The sequence below is a fragment of the Strongylocentrotus purpuratus genome, unplaced genomic scaffold (genome assembly GCF_000002235.5).
Source record: "Strongylocentrotus purpuratus isolate Spur 01 unplaced genomic scaffold, Spur_5.0 spur5_scaffold_14, whole genome shotgun sequence".
Taxonomy (NCBI): Eukaryota; Metazoa; Echinodermata; class Echinoidea; order Camarodonta; family Strongylocentrotidae; genus Strongylocentrotus; species Strongylocentrotus purpuratus.
In genome coordinates, this window is record NW_022145599.1 from 24,002,603 (window position 1) to 24,015,468 (window position 12,866).

The 12,866-nt window shown below is 39.4% G+C and overlaps 2 protein-coding genes across 2 annotated transcripts; both read right to left on the bottom strand.

Annotated features, from left to right (window-relative positions):
• Positions 1–1,816: 1,816 nt before the first annotated feature.
• On the bottom strand, positions 1,817–11,172 carry LOC575894. Its single transcript, XM_030985155.1, has 4 exons — positions 11,157–11,172; positions 10,582–10,768; positions 3,927–4,228; positions 1,817–3,635 (listed from the first exon to the last, which is right to left on the bottom strand). The coding sequence occupies exons 1-4, from the start codon at positions 11,170–11,172 to the stop codon at positions 3,403–3,405; spliced, it is 738 nt and encodes a 245-aa protein (XP_030841015.1). The 3' UTR covers positions 1,817–3,402.
• LOC115923755 (fascin-like) lies at positions 10,922–12,522 on the bottom strand. Its single transcript, XM_030985051.1, has one exon. The coding sequence runs from the start codon at positions 12,045–12,047 to the stop codon at positions 11,187–11,189; it is 861 nt and encodes a 286-aa protein (XP_030840911.1). The 5' UTR covers positions 12,048–12,522; the 3' UTR covers positions 10,922–11,186.
• Positions 12,523–12,866: the final 344 nt, after the last annotated feature.

The window sequence follows — 12,866 nt, forward strand, 5'->3', positions numbered from 1 at the left end:
CGAGAACGGTACAACGAATCGTCTTCTTTTTCTAATGATTTAATGAAACGTACAAGCTTCCGCGCTTCGCGCGGGAGGGAGGAGGGGAAAACTGAATTCAGATGAGGATTAAGAGTCGAGAACGGTACAACGAATCGTCTTTTTTTCTCTAATGATTTAATGAAACGTAAAAGCTTCCAAGCTTTGCGCGGGAGAGGGGAATGAATTAAGACGAGGATTAGGAGTAAAAAGCTGTACAACGAATCGTCTTCTTTTTCTAATGATTTAATGAAACGTAAAAGCTTCCGCGCTTCACGTGGGAGGAGAAAAACTATTTTCAGACGAGTAGGCACGTACGGAAGTGGGGGAGGGGGTTAGGGGGTTTAACCTCCCTCCTTCGGTTTTTATGTGTGTATTTTGGAGGAACCCCCCCCCCCTCCCCCCTTTTCTGTGATTTTTTTTTTTTTTTTTTTTAATTAAAAAAAAATATATAAACAAATATGCCAATGGCTGACCTAAAAAAGGTGACCTCACCCCCCCCCCAACGGAACAAAATGTCAAATTTTCAAATTTCGAGACCAAAAAAAAAAGTGTCCTCTCCCCCCCCCCCCCCGGTTATTTAACGGCTGGCTGAGTCGTAACGATTTTTTTTCGGACCCCCCAAAAAAAGTGGGCCCCCCCTAAGAAATCCTGGATCCGCGCCTGGCAAGGGAGCATAGTGAACGAGAGGATTGACGGTGACGGAAGTGACTATCCCCTCACAGGTTTTTGAAGCTTTGATGTATTAACCAATTACATTCCTTAACAAAACAATAGTATAAAAACAAGCAATATACCTTTTTCACACTGCAATATTTACTTGTACATTCTGAAGAATATTATGCGAGGGAGCGTAGATCCCGAGCGAGAAGATTTTTGCATTTTTATTTGTCTAAACGCTGCCTTCCAGGGCCTTCCAGGGCCTTCCAGAGCCTTAAAGTTTGTTGCAATCTTTAGTCAGTATTTGCTATACACTTATTTTTTTGCACTTTTTCAATCTTTCAGGGGGGGGGGGGACAATCCCCCTAAAAAAAAATTGAGGGGGGACGTGTCCCCCCCCCCCCGTCCCCCGGGATCGCCGCCCCTGCCAATACCACAATTCGTCCGCCGTCGGAATCTAGCATGGCCATAGGTTTAAACTATACCTATTTCCATAAGTAGCCTATATTATCTTTTTCAATTGTTCACAACAGTACTTAGTGGAGCAGTTTTGAAGCGCATTAATTCTTTAAAGCTGCAAGTAAAAGACGCTATTCCAAACACTCTTTTTCTCTTCATCATTATCATTTTCGTCGTTTTTTATGGTTAAACGATGAGTAACAAATTACAAAATCTATACAAGCAGAAAAATAAAAGGAATTCACTCTTTAAAAGCTTTACATTGTAATTCACATAGAGTTTGATTTCTTTTTATTGAAAACATACAATGATATAAGCTTAATCAAAACGAGGGGAAAAATCACCCTTTTCTCGCTTACAATTTTAAACCATTGTTTTACAAATTGACGTTAAGCAATCTAATGAATTAAAATAAAATATAAGAGCACAAATGAATGAATGAATAAATATATGAATAAATAGATCGAAATCGATAGTTTAATTAATTTTAAACAGTTGTGGAGCGCCAGGAGTGTCAAGTCTGACAGACATCAGCTCTCTACAAGAACCCAGAATTTAAATAATTTTAGTATTATCAATATCAATGTAATTATTATTGCTATCATTATCGTTATCATCATTATTAATATTGTTGTTATTATTATCGTTATCATTATTACTATTATTATTATTATCATTATTATTATTATCTTCATCATCTTTATCTTCATTATTATTATTATAAATAAATATACAAACAATTTATTTTATATGCTACCTATAACCTTCATGCATTATTTGGTGTGTATTTACTGATTCGTGATTTCAAATATCCCAAATAAAGAAGATATAAGAACCATCTTTCCCAAAATTTGGCTATTGCACAATAACTCATTAGTGTTCCATCTTCCTTCTTGCCATTGCACTATAGTGCCCTGGGTCTCTCCATGCATGACATATAGTCCCTCGAATCGAGTGTAAAACTGGAGGTCCACTGCAAATGCAGTGATAATGAATGAATTGCTGATATAAAAAATAGATGATAAAGAATAGATTGCTGATCAAGGATGATAAGACAGAGTTCCTCATCCTTGGCACACGTCATCAACTGTCAGAAGATCAACATCCCCTTTATCAGGATCGGCAATGCTGATATATACCTGCATCTCATGTCAAGAACTTCGGGTTGCATGTTTGATTCGAACATGACCATAGATCGACATGTCCTGATGACAGTCATGAAAGGCAGCCTTCTTCAATCTACACAATATCCGTCGAATTCGTAAGTATCTAGACCAGAGGTCATTACTCACTCCTATATTCCTTCATCACCAGCCGCTTGGATTACTGCAATGGTCTACTCTATGGTGCCACTGCAACCCACATTGAACAACTACACTGAATTCAAAATGTTGCCGCCAGAACTGCCACAAGTTCTGTCCCATGAAACCTATCCTTCGTCAATTGAACTGACTACCCATCATGTCCCAGATTCAATATAAAATACTTCTTCTCATCCTCAAATACACCGACGGTCTTGCTCCTCCCTACCAATATGAACTCAAACTATCAGGAAACTATCCCGCTACTCCCTTCGTTCGCTCCTTTAAGGCATCACGCTGAACCATCCATCGATCCCCAAGATGCTACCCACACGTTGTGACAGAGCTTGCACAACTTCTGCTCCCAAATTGTGGAATAACCTACCCATATCTCTTCGTAACCAGCAATTAATCTCTAAATACCTCCTGTTTACAATATAAAATCGCATTTGAACATTATGGAAAATGCGCTATATATATATATATAAATATATTATTATCATAAAATGATCAATCAGTCAGCTTTGGACCAACCTGCGTCTACGGAAATTAGTAATAACAATAGTTACATTATGTTTTATACATGATGACATATCCATCCAAGGGGATGCTCAAGGCGCATACAGAGTATCATTACTGCACTGACTCTAGCGCATCTGCTGTCATGTGCTCAAAGCACGCAAGAAATACATTCCTGACAGGAACCCTTTCACTACACCTGGATGGAGAGTGGCAAACGTAGATTATTGTTTTGCCAAAAGACGTTAGTGCCGCAGCCGGACTTGAACCGCCAACCATAATGATCCATTGACCGGTGACGTATCCGCTGAACCGTGAAATTTCTACTTTGCATTGGAATGCATTAGTATATTTTTTCGAGAATTTAGTTCTCCGGATCTAAATTGACCATTTATGCAATGATGCTTCCCCCGTTCTCTAAAAAGGGTAAGCCCTGCACTTTGATTTAGATAAATGTCCACAAGGTTTCCTTAGCCAGGGTTTCACCAGTTGCAGTGAGGGCGCCATTCTTGTAGCCTTTGAGGAAATAGTCGTTGTCTGGATGTAGGGGACGTATAGCCAGCTTTGCTCTACCGAGTGTTGCGTGAACCTCGAGGATGAAAGAGGTTGGCTGGCCCATGGAGGGGGCGGTCACATGTTCCTTCAAGGAGTCCATGCACCACGGGTTCCCATCCGGATCTAAAGGTAAAATCAAACGATAGTGAAAAGAATAAGTTTAGCATCTATCAGCCTATAGAGACCATGGATCTATGTATGTGCAGTCTGAGACTAACTGATAAACGAAATGACTGCCCACAAAACAGTCAACAACTATCTACTTAAACCATTTGAAAGACGAATATGTTTGAGACAGTTGAGCTATTCCCTAATGGTTATCGCTATATTTCAATACAAACAAAAATATGTTATTAAATATTATGAAACTGTTATGTCCGTGCAATAAAGTATAAAAACAATTTATATTCTAACCTTTAATCCGATAGGTATTCGTTTCCGGTTCATAGGTCAAACTCAATTCGTCGTACTCGGCCGAGTTGCATTTGACCTTGTTGTTCCTGCCCCCGGTCTCCCGCTTGACGAACCCGAATTCCCCTTGGAGAATGAGCGACGTGCGGTTGACGAGCTGGACGCCGATCTTGCCTGCGATGTCGTTGATGTTGGCTGTCAGGGATAGTTGGCCAGAGGCGTCGACGGTGACATATTGGTTGGAGTTTGAGTGGCGGAGGGCGAACGAGTTATTGATGAACTCGAATTCAAACTGCTTTGCCGTGCTAAAAAATGGTAAATGAAAATAATTTATGATATTCTAGAATACCTTTTAAATAATCACTAAATCAGGTCAAAAGTCCCTTCAAAAGTACCGTATATAAAGGACAGGCTATATGCGAAAAGCGGGAAATAGAAAGCGGGGTTTTTACAGCATGAATTTTATTATGTTATCGACAACAGGTTTAGACGTTTATTGTTAACGACGTGACACGTCTATCGGCGACGTCGAAGAATGAACCAAATACGACCGCAAAGACTTAACAAATAATTAACATTAACAGGCTTGTCCAGTAACGTACATTCTAATATGCAAACAACATGATTACACTGACATATAAACGTAATGTGAACACGATTTCTATGAGATAAACAACGGTAGATTTACCTTAATAGGGCTATAAAGGAAATTGCTCTTTTTTCTCGAAAGTCTTTGCGTCGTATGCGGTCGTGTTAACTGTAGCTTACATCATGGCTAGTACAGTCTAATCACCATCAGGGTCAGTGTTATGGGGAAGGTTTTAATACGGAATAATCTGACCGGCGACCATTGTGTCACTATCTTTAACCAAAAAAAACAGCGTCCATCCTTTTTGCAAGAGGAGGGGGGGGGGGGGCAGTCGCCAGTAATAACTTGGAACTATATTTTGGGGAGCGTTATGAGTAAGAAACAACAAAGAGTGGAGAAGTGAGAAATGAAAAGGAGGAGGGAAGGAGAAGAAGAGGTATACAAAATATATGCAAAAAGAAAATACCTACGATGAACACACTGAAAGGAAAGGAAGGAGGCGAAAGAAGAAGAGGGGAATGAGAACAAAGAAAAAAAAACATAGTGTAAATGAATTGTAAATTGTGTCGCCATGACTATGCCTCAGTTTTTATCAACTGCCCGAGGCCTCCCCGAACGCTGCTCAATGCCTAAATATAATTTGGCTAAATTTTCCCGCAGTACAAACAAAAATGGTGGAGGTTATTGATGAGATCGCTTGGTGCTCGGTGGAAGAAATGGCGGATCTCCGGCATAATGATAATTGAATGAGAGCAATTACAGACAAATTATATTTCATTCCGCCTCTGTACACCGGAGCAAATATGATTTTAGTATATTTCGTAATGGGATGGCGTAATGTTTTATAAGTCATTTTTATATTTTATATATTGTAATAATACTGATTATTCAATCTTTCATCCGTCCCCAGGAATGGAAAATATTCCCTGGTTTGAATAAGAAAAAAAGGATGAAGAAGCAGAATGAGAAGAAGAAGAAGAAGAAGAAGAAGAAGAAGTAGAAGAAAAAGAAGAAGAAGAAGAAGAAGAAGAAGAAAGAAGAAGAAGAAGAAGAAGAAGAAGAAGAAGAAGAAGAGAAGAAGAAGAAGAAGAAGAAGAAGAAGAAGAAGAAGAAGAAGAAGAAGAAGAAGGGAAAAAGGACTATGATGTTGACGATGATGATGATGATGAAGTGATAGTGATGGTGGTGGTGGTGATGATGATAGCAGTATAAGGCCATTTAAAAAATATACATTTTTAGCGTCCCCGCCCGCTTCCTTTTTGGGGGCCGCCTCCCTTTTTTTGTGTAATGTTTTGTAATTTATTTTTTTGTAATGGAAAAAATACATGAAAAACACTGCTAAAATGGATCTATTTCTGATTTAAAAAAAAAAAAAAATGCCGGCGGCCGTCTTGAAAAAGAGCTCGACTATCAGGGAAAATGTACCAAGCGGCCATTTTGAGCGGCCATTTTGAAAGCAAAAAAAAGGGCCTCCTCCTTCCAATTTTTCAAAAAGGCAGGACGCTAAACCTGTTTTTTTTTTATATTTGGCCTTAACGAGCTTTTTTATGTTCATTTTGTTATATTGACATTTCAGATGCCACAATAACCTCCATAACCACCGAAGCGTTCCCATCGTTACCATGCCAACGTTGTATTAACAATGGAGAGGGAGACACTCATTAATCAAATTAATGTAATGTGCTGCTTCTATGGGCTCCCAAAGTGCTATGGAATTATGAGCACAGACAGCTGTTAATGTATGGAAAGTGTGCTTCAGTGTACCCACGAATATACTACCTGTATAAGAGAAACTAGTGGATATCAAACTGACTTGTCAGTACATCTTACAGGGCAAGGATTCGAACCCTAAAGTTGTCAATTAAAACCATTGTACCACTACCGTAGACAAACAACCAGTGCGGATTACACGTCAGTATTGGCAATTACATTATTGTCAACTGGAAAATAAGGAGTCCTGCTTGGTTACATTCCATAAAACAACACATCTTTTGTACCAGATGTTCATTAAAATATGGCCACTTATTATAATCTTTATATTAATATTCTAGATCTATAGGCCTAACCGACGAACCGTGGAATAAACATTTTTTTTAATAAATTGAGCGTTATGTATTATAATCTTTATCAAATATTAATTTAGTCCACTCCTTTTCCTAGAATCAAAATAAATCGTGTTATATCACCAGCCAAAATAGTATCTCCATGGAGATGCACCAGGCAATCTCCATGATGCTGTTTTTATTTTTTCGCTCCATTGTTTTACGACCATGACGTAATGTAAAATAGTACAGCGAACCAGACTGATATCCTACACTATCAGATATTGCAGACAATTTGTTACCTCATTAAATCATATGAACACATGAACACTGACATAATAGCTTATTCACACTTGCTTCATCGATTTACAGTATACAGTGGTATAACAGATGTATATAAGGCTTATGGAATAATTGGGTTTTTTTACGATTAATTGCCTAATTTTTTTTTATTTTAGGCAATTATCATTATTTATCATTATTCAGAACGAACGTTACCTCTACAATGCGTGATTAGATGGATTCCGCTGTTTTTAACAGCCCCCCCCCCCCCATTCAATCAAGACTCACTTTTTTCCGAATAACGACATACAGTTTGTCATATTTAATCAATCCAATCGTTGCGCTTGGGTATGACGAAAATGGGGGTTATCGATTATGCATAGTGTATTCATTACGAGTATAGAGAAATAACAATGGTCGAATTCAATTGTTATTAAAAGATTATTGAAATGCATGGGAATGTACGTTTGGCAAATTGGCATGCATTGTACTTTTGAATTTTAGATTGATGTACATAATAGCAGAGGCGTATCCAGACATTTATTTTGAAAAGGGGGCAGGTCCTGGGGTGTAATATATATTGGCATTCCCGCATTTGGATTGATTAATTATGGGGCGCCATTCAAACGAGGGGGGGGGGGGGGAGGGGCGTAAAGCCGATTTGGCCACATGATTAACGCAGCAGACAGAGACGGTGTACTGCTGTATACATATATCATATATCATTATTGTTGTATACTTTGATCAATTGAATCTAAATATTTGATTGAAATTCTTTCCTATTAAAGCAGTTCGGCTGAATAGGCAAAATACACTTTTATTTGATATTGAGGGGGATAAACTCGTTGAGTCGTGATGATTAATCATCAGTCCTAAAAGCCTTGTCCTTGCTGGTTGATCTATTATACACTCATTACAAAGATTAGAATTGAACAGACGAAAACAAGTCGATCTTACTACCTCATGTTTAAATTGAAATGGTCATGACTCTTAGACTAATAGATTTTCTTTCTTTCTTTTTTTCTTCTTCCCTTCTTTCTTCTCTTGTTAATTTTCAAAGGCTATGCAGCCTATCACGAAGATCTGCTGTATGTAGATTACCGGTTGTGTATATCCAGGCACACTAAACACCGGGTTGACACCTATACTCTTTGCGAGAAGTGAAGCGTATTAACGTGCAACCATGGTAACACCATATATGCACGGGGCTTCCAGTTAACGTCCTATCCGAGAAACGGAGTGTTACTCCTTGAATATGAGCCTGCATCGAGAACAGAGGGGAGGGTGCACTTAAACATGACGCAGCTACAATATTTTTTAAATTTCATTTTTGTCTGCTGTGCGCGGGACTCGACTCCAAGCGGCGCACAACGAAAATCCATGAGAGTCAGACGACGTTCTTATTGCGTCGTACCGTCTCCTTTATTCAAAGTCGTCCACAAACTTATACATTTAAAGAGGGAAAATTAACCTCAAAGTTAATATTTTAGTTTCTGAGTAGCCTCTATTCATCTTTTAAACCTCCTTCATTTCCGAATACCATCGATGAAACCCACCTCTGTGAGTGTTATTAATCTTTCCATTGTTTGTATAATTTTGTAAAGCGATTCGGCGACGGTATGATGATATGAATTTAGACTCGCTAATCGACCAAGAGATAATTAAATCAATAAGCAGACAATGTCTAGCCTGATCTTTAGTCCTATGATAATGCAATTAATAAGTCATCATTATCAAATTTTTGTACGTGCGATAATTATTGTAGTCGCTTCCAAATATTGGCTCTAAAATATGAGCAGAGGAGGGGGACAATATTTATGTAGCAACTTCAAGCGCACCACTCTTTTTCTTATTATTAAAAAAATGACCATAATAGGGATACTACTGGCAACTCTTGCACGGCATCATTATTTTCTCGCTAAGTTTCTTTGAATTTCGAAGAAAAAAAAGGAATAACTGAAAGAATTATATTAAATTCGGGGAAAAAAATGACACGACATAGAAACAAACACACACTTTATCATTCTTTAGTACTGCAGTATAATACACAGACCGTGGTATTATCATGATTATCCGGATTATTTTCATGGAAGGCAACTAAATATCTTTGTGGGCACTTGCAAATATTGGACAGCACTATCGGGTATACCAACATATTATATAATTAAAGAAAATACATTATTCAGCGGTCCATGTATCTTGAATTCTAAATAGCCCAATCAAATTTGTTTAGTGCTGCTTAGCGTCCAATATATCGTTTCGTATTTTAAAAGGTATCATACATTTTTGTCTGCTGTTTTGTCTATAGATCACAAGGCTGCCAGTAGAGCGTTACCTTCCCCATACATCCCTAATTATTAATGATCTGCTTATGTTGACTTCAAATTAGCCTGCATCGCGATTATTCATCACATATTCATTTAATCAGGTCACTAGAAGCATTAACTGCATATAATCTTACCAATATACATACATTACACAAACTAATCAGGTTTCGTATTCTCTCCCACTGTTTATGATCTATTTCTATCAGGGGTACATTTGTTCTAAAGTAATCATCTATTGAAGCATAATTGGATTTTCTTTTCTCATAAAAGCGAATTCTGCCTCGTGACGCATGTTACGCGAGCCATTCCTCGGAGATTAAATTTGGAATACAATTTTAGATTGCGTGGCTATAGATTGCATTTGGGGCACATGGGGCTCGTTCAAAATCCCAAATCAAATGATGAAGGGGGAGGAAGTGGTGGGGAAAAGAGAGAATCAGAGAGATGGGAGTTTGAACGTGAAAGAGGATGATCATGAATCGTCCAATATCCTCCCACCTAATCGATGCCCCCCTCCCATCTCCCCAATAGTGACATTACCCCATAAATGGCAGGACACACACTACGTACGCTACTGGCCAGGGATTCGATTATATTGTCAGGGATTATCATTCAAGCACCTGGGACATGTTCCTGGTTAATACAAATGATTGGATTTCTTTTTAAAGGTTAAACATAGAAGAATAATCAATCGTTAATTTAATGTTCTCATTCCAGAATCTGAATGAATTCACTGTGAACCGCTTTTAATGGACAATCCCAGTAGTAAACATTAGGCCTATCACGAAAAATATCGACCATGTAAGCCTCTGAATTCAAAACAATGCACAGAAACTGATAAAATATACTATTCGCTTACGAGGTGTAATTTGAATTGCCTTTTCTTTAGACAATTTGGGTATATAAGCTAGTAATTCCAAGCAATGTTCGCGCTGTTCATTTTACATAATTTTCCTTACGATGCCACCCTCATATGGCGCGTCAAAGACGGCAGCAGTCGCTGAAGCAGTACTACGCCAGGCAATTGACGCATCGTCTGCAATGAACATTAGATATCATAAAGTTAGTCTAGTCGTGCGAAAGCCCGTTAACCTGTTGCCGATTCGGCATAATAATCTCCGACTGGTGGCTTTATAGGCTAAGCAAAATTGAATTTCCTAAGTGTGTAAATAATGCCCATTACACAAGGAGCGTCATTTCAATGCCTGCGCTAATCAAAGCAGGACAAGTCAACAAGCCCATATACCAGCTATTTGCAAAGTGCATTGAGTTTTTGTTTAAAACGATATGTTCTTTAAAGAGCTAGGGCACCGGTGAGTGACGCCATCTTACATCAGGCAAATGACGCCTCGTGTGCAGTGGGCAGTAATCATTCAAATCAAATAGAAAGGAAGTCAAATTCAAACACGCCCACTTACTGCGTTGCTTTAGACGAGACGCATAGCCGACTCTCGGGATCTACATTGACGCAACGATTATCAGCCGTGACGAGGGCCCACTTGGAGTTGGGCGTGGTCGAGGCACAGAGGGGAGATAGCTCGAAGACCACCTCGTCTTCGTGTTCGTCGGTCTTCGTGGATTCGATGGTTGTAAGTTCACTGGAACCTATTGAACAATAAGATCACCATGACATTTACGAATGATTAAATTTCATATGACAACATGAAGACATATAGATTTAACCCGTTGAATACGAGGTGCCATTTTTAGACGTAGGATTGCATTAGTGACTGGCGCCGTCTGTGACTCGCCGTGTGAGGGTGATGACATCGTTTAAAAAATGACTCCAAAATGAAAAGCTTTTTGCGTTGAAATAGAGACGCGTGATTTTATAGTCGTGATTCTGGCAAACGAAATGACGCCTGATGATAACTGTTCGTGCACATCCTATTTAAACTTTGTTAGTTTGTTAGTTTATTTGTTAGTTTGTAATCTTCATAAGTGTGTTTAATGGCAATGTCTGCATGTACGGACTCAAACTTATGACATTTACTTGAGACGGGAGTCATACAGAGATTTTATTTTAAAGCTTGGACCAAAACTTACCTTCTTTGGCAAATAGTTTCATCCAAGTTCCTTTGACTTTTGTGTGGAAGGTGACATGAGGGTAGCTTGGTTTCAGTGTAAACGAAGCTCTATCTTTACAAGTTGTACACAACAACCTTCCCCTCGTGTTGACAGACATGTAGAGTCCTTTGTAGTCTTTGAGATCGATTTGATCACCAGTAACTTGGAGAACGAAGAGACAGTCTGGGATGAGCGAAGGAACAAAGTTCCCTTCCCGGGTGATATATCTTCCGGTGGCTGTCTTAAAGCAACCATAGCCCTCGCTGTACTTGAGTTGCAGAAGGGTATCTGACCGCCAAGGAACCGTTGCGTCGAACGTCAAATAGCGCCCTGACTGCGGCACGTGTGCAAACTTCTCCGCCTTGACGCTGAGCAAGCAGCAATGTGGGTGAATGGAGAGTCGCACGTACCAACGTTGGTCCGAAGACGACGATTCACGCATTTTGCAGAGGACCTTCTTGCTCTTGATACCCATGTAGGTATCATGGGCGACACTACGGATAACCCAAGCGCCGTTACCGCCGCTGCCTGCGTCCACCTCGAACCGTTGTTCCTCGCCGATTTCCTCGGCATCTGCAGTCACCTTACCCGACTTATCGACGGAAAGGTAATGACCATTCGTAGAATAGAGTGCGTATATTTGTGAGTCATCTTCGGACTGTACCTGTTGATCATTGGAGTCGCTTTCTAAACTCCAGAGCTGTCCTTTGATCAGTTTGTTCACCGATGCATCCAGAGGACTAACACTGATCTTACCATCAAAGTCCGAGGTCAAGTATTTACCAGAAGAAGACAAGAGTCCGAATTGGCAAGCCATAACTCTGTCGGTTATTATCCTTTTATTCAGCCAACTGAAATATCACCGACTGTGAGGATGTTGAGCGGATGAATGCAACTGAAACTGCTCAAAATCTGACTGGTACAGCTACTGCTTTCTACCGCCCTCCAAACGAGGAAAGAACCGGCCTCGATACGCAAAGATTATGGAAATTTGATTATTAAAGTTTTAAAAAAGGTTCACGATTAATATCGCATGCTACTGTCCTTCCTAATCCGTTTCAGGCTAGAGGGAGAACATTGTCAAATTATGAAGAAGAGAAGTCACATTTCAAGTTTCTTTGGTTGAAGGTTAGCTTTCCAATGAAACTATCTCGACGATTAAGATAAGATCGACCATACCTAACTACAGGCTAAACTTCTTTCAACACAGAGCTGGACCCTTTACGTGAAGCTGCCCAAATGTAATGATTTCATGCAGCACGTCTCCATGCAAATATGCAATTTTGAGAGCGCTAAATCAATTTATCCTTCGGAGTCTTTTTGATCCCGTTGCCTATAAAAAATGAATAGTGCGTTATGCCCATGAGTATGCGCATTCTCCTCTCATTCTTCCTGTACCAATTGATGCAGTATTATGTTGTCATGGCAACGGGATGTGGACTCGGATCAACAATGAAAAGCGTTCATCCGCGTCGAGCCAGATCGCGTGGTGCTTAGAAGTGTAAATTAATTATTATTCAACAACAAAATATCGGGACTGACTCTCTCTTTCCCTCCTTCTCAGTCTCATAAACTGCACGTACATACACACTGACACACACCCACTCTATCTCTTTCTCCCTCCATTTTTCCTTTA